Source organism: Salmo salar, chromosome 23 (assembly GCF_965601325.2).
Source record: "Salmo salar chromosome 23, fSalSal1, whole genome shotgun sequence".
Taxonomy (NCBI): Eukaryota; Metazoa; Chordata; class Actinopteri; order Salmoniformes; family Salmonidae; genus Salmo; species Salmo salar.
The window spans coordinates 23822203-23844261 of record NC_138313.1 but is presented as its reverse complement, the minus strand read 5'-3'; the positions used below and the strand labels follow the sequence as shown (position 1 = coordinate 23844261).

At 44.8% G+C, this 22059-nt stretch overlaps 1 protein-coding gene across 5 annotated transcripts in view; it reads right to left on the bottom strand.

The window, feature by feature from the left end:
* LOC106584226 (SUN domain-containing ossification factor) overlaps positions 1 to 22059 on the bottom strand; it is an 88040-nt gene that overhangs the window by 5847 nt on the left and 60134 nt on the right. For 3 of the 5 annotated variants that reach the window (XM_045706490.2, XM_045706492.2, XM_082967987.1), the window contains 12 exons: positions 20678 to 20698; positions 19420 to 19475; positions 15625 to 15716; positions 15462 to 15527; positions 14623 to 14703; positions 7909 to 7999; positions 6569 to 7837; positions 6390 to 6477; positions 5896 to 6000; positions 5574 to 5716; positions 3888 to 3979; positions 221 to 276 (listed from right to left, as the gene is read on the bottom strand). In XM_045706490.2, the coding sequence (XP_045562446.2) occupies positions 221 to 276; positions 3888 to 3979; positions 5574 to 5716; positions 5896 to 6000; positions 6390 to 6477; positions 6569 to 7837; positions 7909 to 7999; positions 14623 to 14703; positions 15462 to 15527; positions 15625 to 15716; positions 19420 to 19475; positions 20678 to 20698 (2160 nt within the window). The remainder of the gene's footprint in view (positions 1 to 220; positions 277 to 3887; positions 3980 to 5573; positions 5717 to 5895; positions 6001 to 6389; positions 6478 to 6568; positions 7838 to 7908; positions 8000 to 14622; positions 14704 to 15461; positions 15528 to 15624; positions 15717 to 19419; positions 19476 to 20677; positions 20699 to 22059) is intronic. The other 2 variants (XM_014169282.3, XM_045706491.2) reach the window with 2 other exon arrangements.

Below are 22059 nucleotides of genomic sequence, written 5' to 3'. Positions count from 1 at the left end.
ACAGCTGATTCAAAGCTTGATGATCATTTGAATCAGCTGTATAGTGCTAGGGCAAAAACCAAAACGTGCACCCATTGGGGTCCCGAGGACCGAGTTTGGGAAACCCTGGTCTAGGGGCAAATTCACCCTACTCCACTGAGACCATAAGCAAACAAGATGGCCGCTGGGGCCACCATAAAACAGCAGTAGCAGATGGAGAGGAGAGCAGGGGACACTGTACCTTTTTCTCTGGTGAGAACCTTAAAGGTTCAACAATGTATAGGTCGTCGGGGCCTACTGAACAGGGAGAGAACAGGGCCATGTTAATGATGGGATGGCATACAGGAACACACATGACACAAGCAGCATGACACCACATTGCAAGTAGTACTGCTGATTACTATTAAAGTAATATTACACACCCTTGATATACTATAGCCCAGAATAAAGGTTATAGCTACACTGGAGAGGTTATAGCTAGTAGTTAGCCTACATTGGGCCTACAAGGCAGTTCTCTCTAGTTGTTGCTACTACTTGCAGTGGTCTAACAGAAGCAGCCAGGCTAAAGCATTGTGTTCCATGTACAGTGCCAGTCAAAAGTTTGGACACACCTACTCATTCCAGGGTTTTTCTTTATTTTGACTATTTTCTACATTGTAGAATAATAGTGAAGACATCAAAACTATGAAATAACACATATGGAATCATGTAGTACACGCAAGCACACCAAGACAAAACCTATTCTCCCTCAGGAGACTGAAAAGATTTGGCATGGGTCCTCAGGTCCTCAAAAGGTTCTACAGCTGCACCATCGAGAGCATCCTGACTGGTTGCATCACTGCTTGGTATGGCAACTGCTCGGCCTCCGACCGCAAGGCACTACAGAGGGCAGTGCAAACGGCCCTGTACATCACTGGGGCCAAGCTTCCTGCCATCCAGGACCTCTATACCAGGCGGTGTCAGAGGAAGGCCCTAAAAATTGTCAGACTTCTCTCTGCTACCGCACGGCAAGCGGTGCCGGAGCGCCAAGTCTAGGTCCAAGAGGCTTTTAAACAACTTCTACCCCCAAGCCATAAGACTCCTGAACAGCTAATCAAAAGGGCTACCCAGACACCTCTTTTACACTGCTGCTACTCTGTCGTCATCTATGCATAGGCACTTTAATAACTCTACCTACATGTACATACTACCTCAAATAACCGGTGCCCCCACACATTGACTCTGTATCGGTACCCCCCTGCATATAGTCTCGCTATTGTTATTTCACTGCTGCTCTTTAATTACTTACTTTTAACTCTTACCTGTATTTTTTGAAACTGCATTGTTGGTTAGGGGCTCATAAGTAAGCATTTTACTGTAAGGTCAACACCTGTTGTATTCGGTGCATGTGACTAATAAAATTTGATTTAGTAAGCAAAAGCGTTTAAAAAAATCCAAATATTTTTATATTTTAGATTCTTCAAAATAGCCACTCTTTGCCTTGATGACAGATTTGCACACATGGCATTCTCTCAACCAGCTTCATGAGGTAGTGACCTGGAATGCATTACAATTAACAAGTTTGTCTTGCTAAAAGTTAATTTGTGGAATTTATTTCCTCAATGCATTTGAGCCAATCAGTTGTGTTGTTACAAGGTAGGGTGGTATACAGAAGATAGCCCTATTTGGTAAAAGACCAAGTCCATATTATGGCAAGAACAGCTCAAATAAGCAAACGGAAATGACAGTCCATTATTTTAAGACATGAAGGTAAGTCTTCACAGAACATTTCACTAACTTTGAAAGTTTCTTCAACTGCAGTCATAAAAACTGGGGCGGCAGGTAGCCTAGAGTTAGAGTGTTGGGCCAGTAACCGAAAGGTTGCTGTATCGAATCCACGAGCTGACAAGGTAAAAATCTGTCCTTCTGCCCCTGAACAAGGCAGTTAACCCACTGTTCCCCGGTAGGCCGTTATTGTAAATAAGAATTTGTTCTTAACTGACTTGCCTAGTTAAATAAAGGTTATTGTTTTTTTGAAACCATCAAGCGCTATGATGAAACTGTCTCATGAGGACCGCCACAGGAAAGGAAGACCCAGAGTTACTTCTGCTGCAGAAGATAAGTTCATTAGAGTTACCAGCCTCAGAAATTGCAGCCCAAATAAATGCTTCACAGAGTTCAAGTAACAAACACATCTCAACATCAACTGTTCAGAGGAGACTGCGTGAATCAGGCCTTCATGGTCAAATTGCCGCAAAGAAACCACTACTAAAGGACACCAATAAGAAGAAGAGACTTGCTTGGGCCAAGAAACACGAGCAATGGACATTAGACCAGTGGAAGTCTGTCCTTTGGTCTGATGAGTCCAAATTTGAGATTGTTGGTACAAACCGCTGTGTCTTTGTGACACAGAGTAGGTGAACAATGATCTCCTCATGTGTGGTTCCCACCGTGAAGCATGGTGGAGGAGGTGTGATGGTGTGGGGGTGCTTTGCTGGTGACACTGTCAGTGATTTATTTAGAATTGAAGGCACACTTAACCAGCATGGCTACCACAGCATTCTGCAGCAATACGCCATCCCATCTGGTTTGCGCTTAGTGGGACTATCATTTGTTTTTCAACAGGACAATGACCCAACACACCTCCAGGCTGTGTAAGGGCTATTTGACCGTGGTGGAGTGCTGCATCAGATGACCTGGCCTCCACAATCCCCCAACCTCAACCCAATTGAATGGTTTTTGGATGAGTTGGACTACAGAGTGAAGGAAAAGCAGCCAACAAATGCTCAGTATATATGGTAACTCCTTCAAGATGGTTGGAAAAGCATTCCTCATGAAGGTGGTTGAGAGAATGCAAAGTTGTCATCAAGCCACAGGGTGACTACTTTGAAGAATCTCAAATACATTTTGATTTGTTTAACACTTTTTTGGTTACTACATGATTCCATATGTTTTATTTCATAGTTGATGTCTTCACTATTATTCTACAATGTAGAAAATAGTCAAAATAAAGAAAAACCTGGAACGAGTAGGTGTGTCAAACCTTTGACTGGTACTGTACACTCTCATTCAGTTCAGCATCTGTATGGACACACAGCTGGCAATGACAGGTGCTCTGGCCGAAGGACAACACAGATATATATGTGAGTGAGTGAGTGAGTGAGTGAGTGAGTGAGTGAGTGAGTGAGTGAGTGAGTGAGTGAGTGAGTGAGTGAGTGAGTGAGTGAGTGAGTGAGTGAGTGAGTGAGTGAGTGAGTGAGTGAGTGAGTGAGTGAGTGAGTGAGTGAGTGAGTGAGTGAGTGAGTGAGTGAGTGAGTGAGAGAGAGAGAGAGAGAGAGAGAGAGAGAGAGAGAGAGAGAGAGAGAGAGTGAGAGAGTGAGAGAGAGAGAGAGAGAGAGAGAGAGAGAGAGAGGAATTGTGGGAGTACTATGTTTCCTGGCTGTCTGAATGAAGGTCTTTATTCCAGGAGAGGGGTGTGCCCAGGCCATCCCACTGGAGTGTCTGTGGCTCCAGTACACTACCAAACAGTTCCCTTACAGCAGCTCACCAGCATGGTACAGCCAGCCAGCCCGGCAGTCCAGAGAGAGACCATGCATGGGCAGAGCACATAGTCAATGCACAGCTGTTGCTCTGAGACTGTAGCAGTAATGTGGTGTATGATGGCGCTGGCATGGAAGGCTTTCTGAAGACTGTCGTGTCTAGTCTTTCAGTCATAGCTCCTGAGCAGCAACAGGATGGACAGAGCAGCGATGTAGGAGACTGGAAGCTTAGAGGAAAAGGGTGTGTGTGTGTGACTGAGTGTCTGTAGAGTGACTCTCTCTGTGTGTGTGTGTGTGTGTGTGTGTGTGTGTGTGTGTGTGTGTGTGTGTGTGTGTGTGTGTGTGTGTGTGTGTGTGTGTGTGTGTGTGTGTGTGTGTGTACACACTTACCTTCTGAAGTAGGAAAGGTGAAGGACTTGGAGCGTACGAGAGGACACGATATCCTCCGCTTCAGACTCATATCCTCATAGGAGGAGAAACACCTAAAACACACCATATGATTGCACCGTTGTAAATCTATGGAAGTGACCCAGTCGTTCGTTTGTAATGTTGTGTTGCCATGCTGCCTGGCAACGTTCTTATCCCTTGCTTGCTAGCTAGCCAAATACGGCTAACATACAGCAGAATAACAGCAAAGTAGCTGCATTTGCATAAGCTGTTTTCTAGTGACATTTATTTGGATGCATCCATAACAATGAGGTAATGATGGGCGATTTCGCCTGGCATAGAAATGTTTTCTTTTTGGTCAAGACACTGTTCAGAGGAGCTAGCCAACAACACAGCTAACACAATCACTTTCATTTCGTTTTGACCTGTTTTTCTATCAACATTTATTTGGATATATCCACAAAAACTATGCGGAGTCCTGATTTCCACTGACTAAGAAAAGAGCTCCTTCTCGTCCGGACACAATCCTCAGTAAGACAGTGGAGATCGAATTTCAATATTGAAACAAGACAGCAAGTTTTATACGTATTTCGGTTGTTGAAAACCAACTGCTAGTCTGAAAGAAAGGGAAGATCCTTTCTAGCTGCTTTTTAACGGTGGACATCACGTTTCTAAATTGCCCGGCTGGGCTGATGAACTAGTGGATTGCCCATCGAGATGGAACAGTAAATTAGCATTTCAACATCATAACTGGTGGCAACTTGTGGAATAGACACCAGCTGGAACACAGTTTTAACCAAATCAGCATTAAGGATTAAACCCACCCGTTGAATAAAATAAAACATTAACTGGGCTAAGGGAAAACATTATATTAGACCCAGAAAGCACCAACAATATTCTAATAAATAATATGGGGAGATCAGACAAAAAAGGAGTGTGTTTGTTGGTGTGTGTTTACCTGCTGGGGCTGGGGTAGTGGTTGACTGCGGTGTGTGTGTGTGTGTGTGTTGCTGTGTGTGTTTACCTCTTGGGGCTGGGGTAGTGGTTGACTGCGGTGTGTGTGTGTGTGTGTTGCTGTGTGTGTTTACCTCTTGGGGCTGGGGTAGTGGTTGACTGCAGTGTGTGTGTGTGTGTGGCTGTGTGTGTTACCTCTTGGGGCTGGGGTAGTGGTTGACTGCAGTGTGTGTGTGTGTGGGTGTGTGTTTACCTCTTGGGGCTGGGGTAGTGGTTGACTGCAGTGTGTGTGTGTGTTGGTGTGTGTTTACCTCTTGGGCTGGGGTAGTGGTTGACTGCAGTGTGTGTGTGTGTGGTGTGTGTTTACCTCTTGGGCTGGGGTAGTGGTTGACTGCAGTGTGTGTGTGTTGGTGTGTGTTTACCTCTTGGGCTGGGGTAGTGGTTGACTGCAGTGTGTGTGTGTGTTGGTGTGTGTTTACCTCTTGGGCTGGGGTAGTGGTTGACTGCAGTGTGTGTGTGTTGGTGTGTGTTTGCCTCTTGGGGCTGGGGTAGTGGTTGACTGCAGAGTGTGTGTGTTGGTGTGTGTTTACCTCTTGGGCTGGGGTAGTGGTTGACTGCGGAGTGTGTGTGTGTGTTTACCTCTTGGGGCTGGGGTAGTGGTTGGCTGCGGTGTGTGTGTGTGTGTTTACCTCTTGGGGCTGGGGTAGTGGTTGGCTGCGGTGTGTGTGTGTTTACCTCTTGGGGCTGGGGTAGTGGTTGACTGCGGTGTGTGTGGTGGTTTGTGTGTTGGCGCTCCGGCAGCACTGCAGGCAGAACACCAGGCCCAGACAGAGACACAGGACTAGAGACACCACCAGGTAACTCTGTCGGTCGGACACCTAGAAAACACAAACATTTAGACTGAGGAAACACAGAATCATATCAGATCTGATTATGACATTTTGCAAGATGATTAAAATTAGGCCAACATTTTATCTGATACTCTGTGTGTGTGTGTGTGTGTGTGTGTGTGTGTGTGTGTGTGTGTGTGTGTGTGTGTGTGTGTGTGTGTGTGTACCTCTTTCTGTAACTGTGAGACAGTCATGGTGAGGTTGATCATCAGCTTGGTGACGTTCTCCAGCTGGCCCTGTAACATCTGGATTGACTCTGTCTGCCTCTGGTCCTGGGGGATCACACAACCAAGATGTAACGTTAATAAAACCACGAGACAACCAACCTACCCCACAACAGACAACCCCAACCACCTACACCAGTGTTTCCCAACGACGGTCCTCCAGTGCCCTCAACAGCACATGTTTTTGTCGTGGCCGCAGACGAGCACACCTGATTCTACTTCTCAGCTAATCATCAAGTCCTTGATAAGTCAATTCTGGTGTTTCTGTCCGGGGCTACAACAAAAATGCATGCTGTTGGGGGTACTGGAGGACCGGAGTTGGGATACACTGACCTACGATAAACCACATCTTAACCATCACTGAACTACACAAATCACAACCATGCCACAATAACCGTCCTGCAACCCAAACCAAGAAGCAACCGTTTGTAATGGACCTGTTCTCCAGCGATGCGGGAGGTGTTCTGTAGCTTGATGATGGTCTTGTTGAAGGCCCTCTGCATCTCCTCCATCTGCTTACGATACCTAGAACACACCACCACACACACACACACACAACAAGCTAATCAGAGCCTGAACATGACAAGTCACAAACACTCACACACACACAACTCACCTCTGGCTGAGTTCCTCCAGATATCTGCTGCTGAGGGACATGTTCATCTCCAGGGCTTTGATCCTGTTGTTCAACCTCATGAACACGCTCTCCTTCTGACTGGAGCCGTGCACGTTCACTCCTCCGTTCACGCCTCCATTCCCTCCGATATACTCCCCTGTGCTCTGCAGCTCAGCGTAGAAGTCCGTAGCTGTCCGGTGTAAATGTCCGTTAGCAGTAACCGGGACGCTAAGTAGCAGGTCCTCCATGGACTCCTCCCTAAGTGGGTGCTCTGCTGGCTGGGGAGAGGAGTCGCCCTGCTCCCCTTGGTCCTTGAGGTCTCCACTTTCTACCCCAGCCCTGGGTGTGTGTGGCTCTGCGTGTGTGTCGGGCTGGAGGGGCACAGGGAGTTCGGTGGGAGGGGGGATGTCTGCAGGTCTGGAGGCAGTGGGGAGGGGCTGGACTGGCTGCTCCTTCAGGGAGAGTGGAGGGAGGTCCAGGGAAGCTGTCTCAGAAGTTGGGGGGTGGAGGGGGGTAGTGGGACTGGGGGAAGGGTTGGGGGTGCTGGCCTGCTGGGCCTCTGGGACAGGGGCTCCCTGCAGGGCTGGAGGGGGGACGGGGTCGTCTTGGCTGGGGGGCCGGGGAGCTTCGTCCTGGGTAGGGGTGGGTTTGGAGAGGGAGGTGTGAGAGAAGCTGTGGGGGGGCAGGGTAGAGGTCCGGCTAGGCTCCAGAACAATGATGGGGTCCACAGGGTGTGTGTCTGTGTGATTGTGTGAGTCTGTAGGAGACAGAACCTCGTTTTGGGCCCGGGGGGCCGTCTCAGGATCAGGGACCGGCTGTGTGTGTGTTGGGGCTTCCTGGGTGTGTGTGGCGGTGGGGACAGGGTCCTGTATGGTGGTGTGTGTGGGTAAGGGAGTGTCTATGGGGGTGTGTGTGTACGTGTCTTGCAGCCTCTTGCGGAGACCGCGCTCTCTCTCTCTGGTGAGGCAAGCGTCACACCAGCGCCGTAGCAGCTCCGGCAGCGTGGCCACACAGGAGATAGAAGAGAGGGAAGACACGGAGGAGAGAGGACAGTACAGCTGGCTCTCCCTCATCCACTGTACCTCTCTCTCCTCATCATCATCCCCCTCTTCCTCCATCAGAGTCACAGTGGACTGTCGGGGCTCCTCTTCCTCCACCACCAGAGTCACGATCTGTCCATCCTCCGGCGAGGGGTTAGGTAGGGGGGAGTCAGGGGAGGAGAGGGCGAGATCAGGGTCCTCCTGGGGAACGGGGTGGTCTGGCTCCACTCTGAGAGAGAGAGGAGGAAGTTAGAGACTCGTACTGCAAGGTGAGAATGAGTGAGTGAGTGAGTGACTCACGCTGGAGGAGGGGTGGTGATGGTAGGGGTTGGTGTGAGCAGCACCTCCTTATTCCCCTCGGTTTGGTTCTGGGCTTCTGATGATGCGTTGGCTGGAAGAGATACACAGACACACAGCAGTATTTAGATACAGTCATCAACTACCACATAACTACATAGAACATGTATCTCTATGTCAACTACTACATCATCTTCCTTTCATAGGATAACTATCACTAGTCATGACAAGGTTCAGTTCTCTAACCCCAGTCCAGCTATAGTCTGATGCCAGTCTGTTGCTGCTCTAGCCAACTCTGTTGTTGTTGCCCAGTTCAGTGGGTTAAAATGGGGAACAGAGACAAACCACCAAAACATCTATGTTTGGAGTAACGACCACAAGAGAGTTGGCAAAAACAGAAACAAAACAGCCAGGCTGGTCCAGTTAGGACTGCTCTCAAACCTCAGTGACCCTGTGGGTTGAAAAAGGGTTTAACAAACAGCCCATAGTTGGTCACTTCAGCTACCCCTCAATGCAGCCCATAGTGAAGGCTGTGTAACGGTTTGTGAGGATGTGTGAGTGCCATTGGGACCAGGGGGTAAATCCGTGTTAGAATAGTGTTTAGACTCCAGCAGTATCTGAGGGTAAGATGGGGACCAGAGGTATTTGGTTCTGAGTCATAGACCCCCCCAGTCCTAATAGAAACAGCTCCCCAGCTGCTGCCTTATAAAACACTGCTCCATTGTTCCTCTGAAAACATCCTGGCAGCAGTCAAATCAACATCTGGAGCCTCAGGCAGGCAGGCAGGCAGGCAGATACGCAAAGACGCACACATTTGCAGACACACACACACCAAACCGGAACCATATGACACAGTTTCAGAACCGCCTAATCTAAACAAGATGGGTGAAGTTGGGCTTAGACTGAACTGTCCAGCAGGAAGGGGGAAGGAGAGATGGAAGGGGGAAGGAGAGATGGAAGGGGGAAGGAGAGGGCACAGACTTATATAATAGTAAAAAGGGGGTTGGGCAAGAGAAAGAAGGACGAGACTAGCAAGACTTGCTGGGAAGAAAGCGGAACCAGAACTGGATTTATTGTTTGTGTCTGCTCCGAGGTCTGATGTCATTTGGAACATTCTGTTCATCGTCGACTGTGTATGTGTGTATGATCTGAACTCAAGCAACCCATATGGAAGTGTGTGTGTGTGTGTGTGTGTGGTAGGGGTGTGACGTTTAAACTAAATTGGTATCTATAACATTTAGAAAAAAAATCCCTAAAATCAAATTGCAGTCATAATAAAACTACCACTAACAGGTCCCGATCATCATCATCATCAAACTACCACTAACAGGTCCCGATCATCATCATCATCAACTACCACTAACAGGTCCCGATCATCATCATCATCAAACTACCACTAACAGGTCCCGATCATCATCATCATCATCAAACTACCACTAACAGGTCCCGATCGTCGTCATCATCATCATAAAACTACCACTAACAGGTCCCGATCATCATCATCATCATCAAACTACCACTAACAGGTCCCGATCATCATCATCATCATCATAAAACTACCACTAACAGGTCCCGATCATCATCATCATAAAACTACCACTAACAGGTCCCGATCATCATCATCATCATAAAACTACCACTAACAGGTCCCGATCATCATCATCATCATCATCAAACTACCACTAACAGGTCCCGATCATCATCATCATCATCATCAAACTACCACTAACAGGTCCCGATCATCATCATCATCATCATCAAACTACCACTAACAGGTCCCGATCATCATCATCATCATCATCATAAAACTACCACTAACAGGTCCCGATCGTCATCATCATCATAAAACTACCACTAACAGGTCCCGATCATCATCATCATCAAACTACCACTAACAGGTCCCGATCATCATCATCATCATCAAACTACCACTAACAGGTCCCGATCATCATCATCATCAAACTACCACTAACAGGTCCCGATCATCATCAAACTACCACTAACAGGTCCCGATCATCATCATCATCAAACTACCACTAACAGGTCCCGATCATCATCATCATCATCAAACTACCACTAACAGGTCCCGATCATCATCATCATCATCATCAAACTACCACTAACAGGTCCCGATCATCATCATCATCATCATCAAACTACCACTAACAGGTCCCGATCATCATCATCATCATAAAACTACCACTAACAGGTCCCGATCATCATCATCATCATAAAACTACCACTAACAGGTCCCGATCATCATCAAACTACCACTAACAGGTCCCGATCATCATCATCATCATCATCAAACTACCACTAACAGGTCCCGATCATCATCATCATCATAAAACTACCACTAACAGGTCCCGATCATCATCATCATCATAAAACTACCACTAACAGGTCCCGATCATCATCATCATCATCAAACTACCACTAACAGGTCCCGATCATCATCATCATCATCATAAAACTACCACTAACAGGTCCCGATCATCATCATCATCAAACTACCACTAACAGGTCCCGATCATCATCATCATTATCATCAAACTACCACTAACAGGTCCCGATCATCATCATCATCGTCATCAAACTACCACTAACAGGTCCCGATCATCATCATCATCATCATCAAACTACCACTAACAGGTCCCGATCGTCATCATCATCATAAAACTACCACTAACAGGTCCCGATCATCATCATCATCATCAAACTACCACTAACAGGTCCCGATCATCATCATCATCATCAAACTACCACTAACAGGTCCCGATCATCATCATCATCATCAAACTACCACTAACAGGTCCCGATCATCATCATCATCATCATCAAACTACCACTAACATGTCCCGATCATCATCATCATCATCATCATCAAACTACCACTAACAGGTCCCGATCATCATCATCATCATCATCATCATCATCATCATCATCAAACTACCACTAACAGGTCCCGATCATCATCATAAAACTACCACTAACAGGTCCCGATCATCATCATAAAACTACCACTAACAGGTCCCGATCATCATCATCATCATAAAACTACCACTAACAGGTTCCGATCATCATCATCATCAAACTACCACTAACAGGTCCCGATCATCATCATCATCATCATCAAACTACCACTAACAGGTCCCGATCATCATCATCCTCATCATAAAACTACCACTAACAGGTCCCGATCATCATCATCCTCATCATAAAACTACCACTAACAGGTCCCGATCATCATCATCATCCTCATCATAAAACTACCACTAACAGGTCCCGATCATCATCATCATCATCATAAAACTAACACTAACAGGTCCCGATCATCATCATCATCATCATAAAACTAACAGGTCCCGATCATCATCATCATCATAAAACTACCACTAACAGGTCCCGATCATCATCATCATAAAACTAACACTAACAGGTCCCGATCATCATCATCATCATCATAAAACTAACACTAACAGGTCCCGATCATCATCATCATCATAAAACTACCACTAACAGGTCCCGATCATCATCATCATCATCATAAAACTACCACTAACAGGTCCCGATCATCATCATCCTCATCATAAAACTACCACTAACAGGTCCCGATCAGCATCATCATCATCAAACTACGACAAACAGGTCCCGATCATCATCATCATCATCATCAAACTACCACTAACAGGTCCCGATCATCATCATCATCAAACTACCACTAACAGGTCCCGATCATCATCATCATCATAAAACTACCACTAACAGGTCCCGATCATCATCATCATCATCAAACTACCACTAACAGGTCCCGATCATCATCATCATAAAACTACCACTAACAGGTCCCGATCATCATCATCATCATCATAAAACTACCACTAACAGGTCCCGATCATCATCATCCTCATCATAAAACTACCACTAACAGGTCCCGATCAGCATCATCATCATCAAACTACGACAAACAGGTCCCGATCATCATCATCATCATCATCAAACTACCACTAACAGGTCCCGATCATCATCATCATCAAACTACCACTAACAGGTTCCGATCATCATCATCATCATAAAACTACCACTAACAGGTCCCGATCATCATCATCATCATCATCAAACTACCACTAACAGGTCCCGATCATCATCATCATAAAACTACCACCAACAGGTCCCGATCATCATCATCATAAAACTACCACTAACAGGTCCCGATCATCATCATCATCATCATCATCATAAAACTACCTCTAACAGGTCCCGATCATCATCATCATCAAACTACCACTAACAGGTCCCGATCATCATCATCATCAAACTACCACTAACAGGTCCCGATCATCATCATCATCATCAAACTACCACTAACAGGTCCCGATCATCATCATCATAAAACGGAAAAGTTCAAATTAAACAAATACCTAAACACAGCAGCGCTGTAAAGGAGGAGATATGCATATTGTAAATGATTTGACACGGATAATAAAATGCCCCGCACATCATTGTCATTAACAGCGTGGACAAGCCAGTTGGTTCTGTTTGAATGTTGCCACTGGCTGTGTGGTTACTAAACGAGAACATAGCTGGGTAGGATAACAGGGCTTGTTGTGTGACTGAGTGAGTGACTGAGTGAGTGAGAGAGTGAGTAGGCTAGATCGGTTCTTCTTAAACATAGTTGAATTCCAGAGCTTCTATTCTGTGAGGGAAAGAGGAGGGGCAGGCTAGTAAGTGCTGAGCCTCAACAAATCATGCTGGTTTATTTAAGACCTTTATTGTGTACAGAATACCTCTAATGTACACACTGGGACATTCCCCTGGACAGCTCAGGGCTTTAGTTAGCACAAGATAAACCTTCCTCCATACATATGCAAACCTCTTGCCTCTCGCTGCAAGAGGCCGTTAACACAGTAAGTTAATTACATTAACACATAGCATTTCCTCAAAGTAGAGGTCGACTGATTATGATTTTTCAATGCCGATACCGATTATTGGAGGACCAAAAAAAGCCAATACCGATTAAATCGGACGATTTTTAAAAATATTTATTTGTAATAATGACAATTACAACAATACTGAATTAACACTTTTATTTGAACTTAATACATCAATAAAATAAATTTAGCCTCAAATAAATAATGAAACATGTTCAATTTGGTTTAAATAATGCAAAAACAAAGTGTTGGAGAAGAAAGTAAAAGTGCAATATGTGCCATGTAAAAAAGTTATCGTTTAAGTTCCTTGCTCAGAACATGAGAACATATGAAAGCTGGTGGTTCCTTTTAACATGAGTCTTCAATATTCCCAGGTAAGAAGTTTTAGGTTGTAGTTATTATAGGAATTATAGGACTCTCTCTCTCTACACCATTTGTATTTCATATACCTTTGACTATTGGATGTTCTTATAGGCATTATAGTATTGCCAGTGTAACAGTGTAACTTTCGTCCTCTCCTCGCTCCTACCTGGGCTCGAACCAGGAACACATCGTCAACAGCCACCCTCGAAGCATCGCTACCCATCGCTCCACAAAATCCGCGGCCCTTGCAGGGCAAGGGGAACAACTACTCCAAGTCTCAGAGCGAGTGACGTCACCGATTGAAACGCTATTAGCGCGCACCCCGCTAACTAGCTAGCCATTTCACATCGGTTACACCAGCCTAATCTCGGGAGTTGATAGGCTTGAAGTCATAAACAGCGCAATGCTTGAAGCACAGCGAAGAGCTGCTGGCAAACGTACGAAAGTGCTGTTTGAATGAATGCTTACGAGCCTGCTGCTGCCTACCATCACTCAGTCAGACTGCTCTATCAAATCATAGACTTAATTATAATATAATAACACACACAAATACGAGCCTTAGGTCATTAATATGGTCAAATCCGGAAACGATCATCTCGAAAACATTTATTCTTTCAGTGAAATACGGAACCGTGGAATCCCTAAGTCTAAATATTGCTTTTACATTGCACAACCTTCAATGTTATGTCATAATTATGTACAATTCTGGCAAATTAATTACGGTCTTTGTTAGGAATAAATGGTCTTCACACAGTTTGCAACGAGCCAGGCGGCCCAAACTGCTGCATATACCCTGACTGCTTGCACGGAACGCAAGAGAAGTGACACAATTTCCCTAATTATAAGAAATGAATGTTAGCAGGCAATATTAACTAAATATGCAGGTTTAAAAATATATACTTGTGTATTGATTTTAAAGGCATTGATGTTTATGGTTAGGTACACATTGGTGCAACGACAGTGCTTGTTTCGCGAATGCGCTTGTTAAATCAATACCCGTTTGCGAAATAGGCTGTGATTCGATGAGAAATTAACAGGCACCGCATCGACAAGCTAGTAATATCAACCATGTGTAGTTAACTAGTGATTATGTTAAGATTGATTGTTTTTTATAAGATAAGTTTAATGCTAGCTAGCAACTTACCTTGGCTTCTTGCTGCACTCGCGTAACAGGTAGTCAGCCTGCCACGCAGTCTCCTCGTGGAGTGCAATGTAATCGGCCACAATCGGTGTCCAAAAAAGCTGATTACCGATTGTTATGAAAACGTGAAATCGGCCCTAAATAATCGTCCATTCCGATTAATCGGTCGACCTCTACCTCAAACACAACACACATTCTTAGCAATAAATAGAAGGGGGTGAAGGAAATGAGAGAAGAGAAGGGGAGGAGCGAACAGAAGAGAGGAATGAGGAGGATCCATACTTTCCAGCTGTGCTCCTCCATCCTCAGGCTTGCCTCCCAGAACGTTGGCTGCTATGTTGTTGACCATGTTGAGAATGGCATCTGTACGTAGAACACACACACGGAATCATGAATAACCTTCACTGGTAGTAAAGTAGTTTAAGGCCCCACAGGAATCTGTAAAACCACAGTTCTTGGTATTCACCTACCACAGCTTGCAATCCCCTAACTGACTCTACATACCCTTACCCAACCAACCCCTCCTTTCCAGCCCATCTCTGCCTGGCTGGCTACAGAGGACCTTGTCAGCCTCTGCTTGTTTTCAATCACTGGTGTGGGGGGGTTGTGTAGAAATGGGTCAGTCTACTTTCTAAATGCTGAACCAGTAGTGTGCAGGTGTGTGTATGACTATTGGGGGAGGAGAGGGTCTCTTAGCCAATCAGATTGCAGCCTCAGTGCCCTGCCAGCCCCTCCCCCCTGTAGGCAGTGAGACACAGGGGCTCCAGTGTGTGTAGCAGAGTTATGTACACATCAGTAGTCCTAACCCGTATCCCAGCCACAGCTCTCTGTTTGTCAATGTGCCGTCTTGTGGGAATACAGAAACTGAAGAAACATTCAGGACTTGATGTTTCCCAGGAAAGCAGATTGTCTCTCCATTCTCCAAGAAACACAGAGCCTGTTTTAGACCCAGTTCTGGAGGTCAATTCTCTGATTAGATTAGATACAGTAGAGAACTGATGCTGAGCCAGTTAGATATCAAGTTAGTCATGTTTATGCTGTCCTGTGCCATGTGAAACTACGCTCAGAACAACGTGAAGCGGTGTGTGTGTGTGTGTGTGTGTGTGTGTGTGTGTACGTACTTGTGGCAGAGCCCAGCAGATTTTTAGAACCCTTGTCCTCAGAGTGGAGGTAGCCAGGTGGGTAGTCTGTAGATGAAAGAACCAGATTATTTCAAGTGGAGAAAACATTATCTTTTATAATAACAACCTGACCAAGTATCACACGCACAGTGTACCTTCTTACCATAATCCTCATCAAGGTATTCCAGCCTCTCTGAGGGGTACTGGGAATCTGCAATCTCCTCGTATTCCTCCACCATACTGGTACCAAACACCCTATAAAACACACACACACACACACATACACACACACACACACACACACCTGGTTAAATGCATCATATACAGCTGAAAAGAGAGGAATTATGATTAGACTAACATGGACATGCGAGTTGACATTTTGAGATGACATGCTGTTCCCTATAGTGTTGTTTTTGTACATTAATCTATACATCTCACCCCACTAACCTTATCGACTGAGATAATGTAAACCTTAACATTTAGTTTATCTACAGAGAGTAGCAGCATTTATGTGGATGTGAATGTTGGCCTGGTTAAAAAAAATTACAAAAAAATAAACGTGTTTTCTTTATACAGCTCCTGTCCTGGTTTCCACTCCTTGAGGGCACGAGGCAGGGCGAACGTAGGGGGAAGGTAGTGAGTGGGAGGAGGTGGTGGTAAATCTGTAGTAATAGTTGTATTTATTTTTTAACAGCACCCCGACAGTCAACCCCCTGTTAAACTCACCTAGATTTGTTGTTAATAATTACTCCTTACCTGTCCACTATCCTGGCCTCAACCCCTGGAGGGAATGGCAGGGAGTGTGGGTGATAGGAGGGTAAGGAGGAACTTAGTACATCCAACTCAGCAGAGGACAACAGGACTACTGTACTGAGTTGAAATGGTTGTACTATATGAGGTTGTTGTACTGCAACTGCAGGGACTTTAACATCCTGCCTTCTCCTCTGCCATTGTTTACAGTGACCTGAACACCTGATATTCTCTGTAAGAGGGAGGGAGGGAGGCTGTGGGTTGAGAGCTCAGAGAGAGGGGAGAGGGTGATCTGAGGAGGGTCTCTGTCCGTTCTGGCTGAGCTCCAGCTCCCCTACACAGCTTTAGGGAAGGAATGTCTCCATATAGAGCAGAGTATGGAAGACTTACTGTAATACAGCCATCTAACCTCCTACACTGGGCCCCTTAACTTACAGACAGACATGGACAAGAGAATGCTGCCAAGACAGAGAGACAGAGAGGGAGCGAGAAAGAGGCAGAGAGCCAACATGGCAGAGAGACACATATTTCCTGGAAATCCTATAGGAGCACAGAGACCATTACTAGAAAGCTGCTCAGCTCTCAGTATATCTCCTCATCGTGTTCTCTGGAATAACTGATCGATTTCACTGCACACTAGGGGCCACTAGGAGCTAACACTATTGAAGGCAGCAAGACAAAGGAGCTGATCGTGGACTACAGGAAAAGGAGGGCCGAACAGGCCCCCATTAACATTGATGGGGCTGTAGTGGAGCGGGTCGACAGTTTCTTGGTGTCCACATCCCCAACAAACTATCATGGTTCAAACACACCAAGACAGTCGTGAAGAGGGCACAACAACACCTTTTGCCCGTCAGGAGACGGAAAATATTTGGCATGGGTCCCCAGATCCACAATAGTTCTACAGCTGTACAATCGAGAGCATCCTGACAAGTTGCATCACCACAACTGCTCGGCATCTGACTGTAAGGCACTACAGAGTGTAGTGCGTACGGCCCAGCACATCACTGGGGCCAAGCTTCCTGCCATCCAGGACCTATATACGAGGCATGTCAGAGGAAGGCCCAAAAAAATTGTCAAAGACTCCAGCCCCCTAGTTATAGACTGTTCTCTCTGCTACCGCACGGCAAGCAGTACCGGAGCGCCAAGTCTAGGTCCAAAAGGCTCCTTAACAGCTTCTAACCCCAAGCTATAAGACTGCTGAACAATTAATCAAATGGCCACCCAGACTATTTACATTGACCCAGACTATTTACATTTTCCCTGCTGTGTTCAGTATATAGCACAGGAGGCTGCTGAGGGGAGAATGGCTCATAATAAACAGCCTGATCGGAGCAATGGAATGGCATCAAACACCTGGAAACCCTGTGTTTGATGTACTTTACACCATTCCACCTATTCTGCTCCAGCCATTACCACGAGCCCATCCTCCCCAATTAAGGAGCCACCAACCTCCTGTGTTATATAGCCTTGTTGCTAAACAACCCACCCGGAGGAAAACATTACTGTTATCTCTCTTCAATTGAAGTCTGGCTGTTAAAAATGTAACGACAGACTATCTCCTGGTCTCCCTCCCTCTATATACAGTTGAAGTCGGAGGTTTACATACACTTAGGTCGGAGTCATGAAAACTTGTTTTCAACCACTCCACAAATTTCTTGTTAACAAACTATAGTTTTAGCAAGTCGGTTAGGACATCTACTTTGTGCATGACAAGTCATTTTTCCAACAATTGTTTACAGATTATTTCACTTATAATTCACTGTATCACAATTCCAGTGGGTCAGAAACTAAGTTCACTGTGCCTTTAAACAGCTTGGAAAATGCCAGAAAATGATGCCATGGCTTTAGAAGCTTCTGAAAAGCTAATTGACATCATTTGAGTCAATTGGAGGTCTACCTGTGGATGTATTTCAAGGCCTACCTTCAAACTCAGTGCCTCTTTGCTTGACATCATGGGAAAATCAAAAGTAATCAGCCAAGACCTCAGGAAAAAAATAATAATTGTAGACCACCAAAAGTCTGGTTCATCCATGGGAGCATTTCCAAACGCCTGAAGGTACCAAGTTCATCTGTACAAACAATAGTACGCAAGTTTAAACACCATGGGACCACGTAGCCGTCATACCGCTCAGGAAGGAGACACGTTCTGTCTCCTAGAGACGAACCTACTTGTGCGGAAAGTGCAAATCAATCCCAGAACAACAGCAAAGGACCTTGTGAAGATGCTGGATGAAACAGGTACAAAAGTATCTATATCCACAGTAAAACGAGTCCTATATCGATATAACCTGAAAGGCCGCTCAGCAAGGAAGAAACCACTGCTCCAAACCCGCCATAAAAAAGCCAGACTACGGTTTGCAACTGCACGTGGGGACAAAGATCATACTTTTTGGAGGAATGTCCTCTGGTCTGATGAAAGAAAAATATAACTGCTTGTCCATAATTACCATCGTTATGTTTGGAGGAAAAAGGGGGAGGCTTGCAAGCCGAAGAACACCATCCCAACCGTGAAGCATGGGGGTGACAGCATCATGTTGTGGGGGTGCTTTGCTGCAGAAGGGACTGGTGCACATCACAAAATAGATAACATCATGAGGAAGGACAATTATGTGGATATATTGAAGAAACATCTCAAGACATCAGTCAGGAAGTTAAAGCTTGGTCGCAAATGGGTCTTCCAAATGGACAATGACCCCAAGCATACTTCCAAAGTTGTGGCAAAATGGCTTAAGGACAACAAAGTCAAGGTATTGGAGTGGCCATCACAAAGCCCTGACTTCAATCCTATAGAAAATTTGTGGGCAGAACTGAAAAAGCGTGTGTGAGCAAGGAGGCCTATAAACCTGACTCAGTTATACCAGCTCTGTCAGGAGGAATGGAACAAAATTCACCCAACTTATTGTGGGAAGCTTGTGGAAGGCTACACAAAACGTTTGAACCAAGTTAAACTATTTAAAGGCAATGCTACCAAATACTAATTGAAAACTTCTGACCCACTGGGAATGTGATGAAAGAAATAAAAGCTGAAATAAATAATTCTCTACTATTATCCTGACATTTCACATTCTTAAAATAAAGTGGTGATCCTAACTGACCGAAGACAGGGAATTTTAACTCCGATTAAATGTCCGGAATTGTGAAAAACTGAGTTTAACTGTATTTGGCTAAGGTGTATGTAAACTTCCGATTCAACTGTATCTCTTACCTGATGAGGCTGAGGGGGCAGAAGTGTTCTGATCCGAAGTGGGAGATGAGCTCCACCTGCAGTTGAGGGGTGACGAAAGGGTTAAACCACATCGAACACACTCACACCTGGGTAAGTAAACCACCCAAACCAGCCCCACTTACATTCTAGTCATCCAGTACGTCTAAGCTAAATCATTCTAGTCATCCAGTATGTCTGAGCTATAGTAAAACAAAATATAGACGCAACATGCAACAATTTCAAAGACTACAGTTCATATGAGGAAATCAGTCAATTTAAACAAATTCAATTGACTGAATTCATTTCAATTGGATTTGACATTACTGGGAATACTGATATGCATCTGTTGGTCAAAGATACCTTACAAAAAATGGGCCTCAGGATCTCGTCACGGTATTTCTATGCATTCAAATTACCACGGATAAAACGCAATTGTGTTCGTTGTCTGTAGCTTACAGTATGTCATAACCCCACCGCCACCATGGGGCACTGTGTTCACAACGTTGACATCAGCAAACCGCTCGCCCACATGACGACAAACACGTGGTCTGCGGTTGTGTGACCGGTGGGACGTACTGCCAAATTCTCTAAAACTGCGTTGGTAGAGAAATGAACATTGAATTCTCTGACAACAGCTCTGGTGGACAGTCCTGCAGTCAGCATGGCGATTGCGCTCTCCCTCAACTTGAGACATCTGTGGTATTGTGTTGTGTGACAAAACTGCACATTTTAGAGTGGCCTGTTATTGTCCCCAGCACAAGGTGCACCTGTATAGTGATCATGCTGTTTAATCAGTTTCTTGACATGCCACACCTGACAGGTGGATGGATTATCTTGGCAAAGGAGAAATGCTTACCAACAGGGATGTAAACAAATATGTGCACAGAAATTGAGAGAAATAAGCTTTTTATGCGTCTGGAACATTTCTGGGACCTTTTATTTCAGCTCATGAAACCAACACTTAACATGTTGCGTTTATATTTTTGTTTAGTGTAAATCTAGTCATCCATTATGTCTAAGCTAAATCCTTCTAGTCATCCAACACCTCTAAGCTAAATCATTCAAGTCATCCAACACGTCTAAGCTAAATCAAATCTAAAAAGGTGATGTGGAATTTGCCAAGCTCTATTGTTAGTTTTAAAATGTGTCTTGGTCATGCATTACACCATCTGTACACTGCCACCAAAGCTCCCCATTGTTATGGTACACTATAACGCATCATAGTGCATTACAACCTCTAAAAGAGAAGAATGCCAACCTTTATGTACTTGATGAACATCTGATGCAAGAGGAAGAGGAGAGAGAAAAAAAGGGAGAGAAATCTGTAAAAAGGCTGATTCATGCCACTAGCAAGTCAAGCATCTGGTCCTTTTTCTTCAGCATTTTATTTGTTGGACAACAACACACAGTATTCACAGACTAAACGCTTGCTCTACAAGAGACTACAAGGCAAGGTAAGGTATACAAAGCAATACAAGGTGCACATAGCATTACAAGGTAATAAGGTATTATTAAGTATCCATAGCAGTAACTTTAGAGGAGTAGGGAAGAGGTAGACAGACAACCTAGACAGACAGACATCAGGTTGATAACAGTTTCAGTTCCTATTGAAATTAAGACATCGATAACCCTAAGACCTAGTCAACACAGTACTTTGTGAAATCACAAAACAGTGGCATATTTAAAAAAAACTCATACAATTAAACAAACATCACAAAAAAATGCACCCACATGAAAAATATTGTTATTTTAAACTATACAGAAAAACGTATGAAAATGCAATAACACTTAAATCATTAGATAAGAGAAGATCGTGAGGGGGGAGTAGAGTTGAACAACTAGAATACAGTAAATACTTCCCCATACTATTTCTACTGTATTTATTACACATAGAAGTAGAAAAGGAATCTGAAACACGTCCTCAGAATATACATCCTCACACACAGTCACACACGCACAGAAGCATGTTGTGTGAGGTATGAGTAGGGAGCCATTCAGTCTCATGTTGATGACATGAGGAATCGCCCTGGGCATAGAACACAAATGGTGTGTGTGTGTGTCTGCAGTGTGTGTGTTGGTTGGTTCTTCTATCCTTGTGGGGAACTAAAATCCCCACAAGGATAGTAAAACAAGAAATTCCCCCTCGTGGGGACATTTCCCACATCCCCATGAGGACAAAGGCTGTTTTAAGCTTTGGGGGTTGGTTTAAGGGTAGGGTTACAATTCGGGTTAGAATTACAGTTAGGGTAAAGGGTTAGTGGTTAGGTTTAGGGTTACATGTTAAGGTTGGGGTTATGGTAAGGATTAGGTTTAGGTTTAGGTTTAGGGGTACAGGTTAAGGTTAGAGTTAGGGGTACATGTTAGGGTTACGGTAAGGATTAGGTTTAGGGGTTAGGGTTATGGTAAGGATTAGGTTTAGGGTTATGGTAAGGATTAGGTTTAGGGGTTAGGGTTATGGTAAGGATTAGGTTTAGGGTTACGGTAAGGATTAGGTTTAGGGGTTAGGGTTATGGTTATGGTAAGGATTAGGTTTAGGGTTATGGTAAGGATTAGGTTTAGGGTTACGGTAAGGATTAGGTTTAGGGGTTAGGGTTATGGTTATGGTAAGGATTAGGTTTAGGGTTATGGTAAGGATTAGGT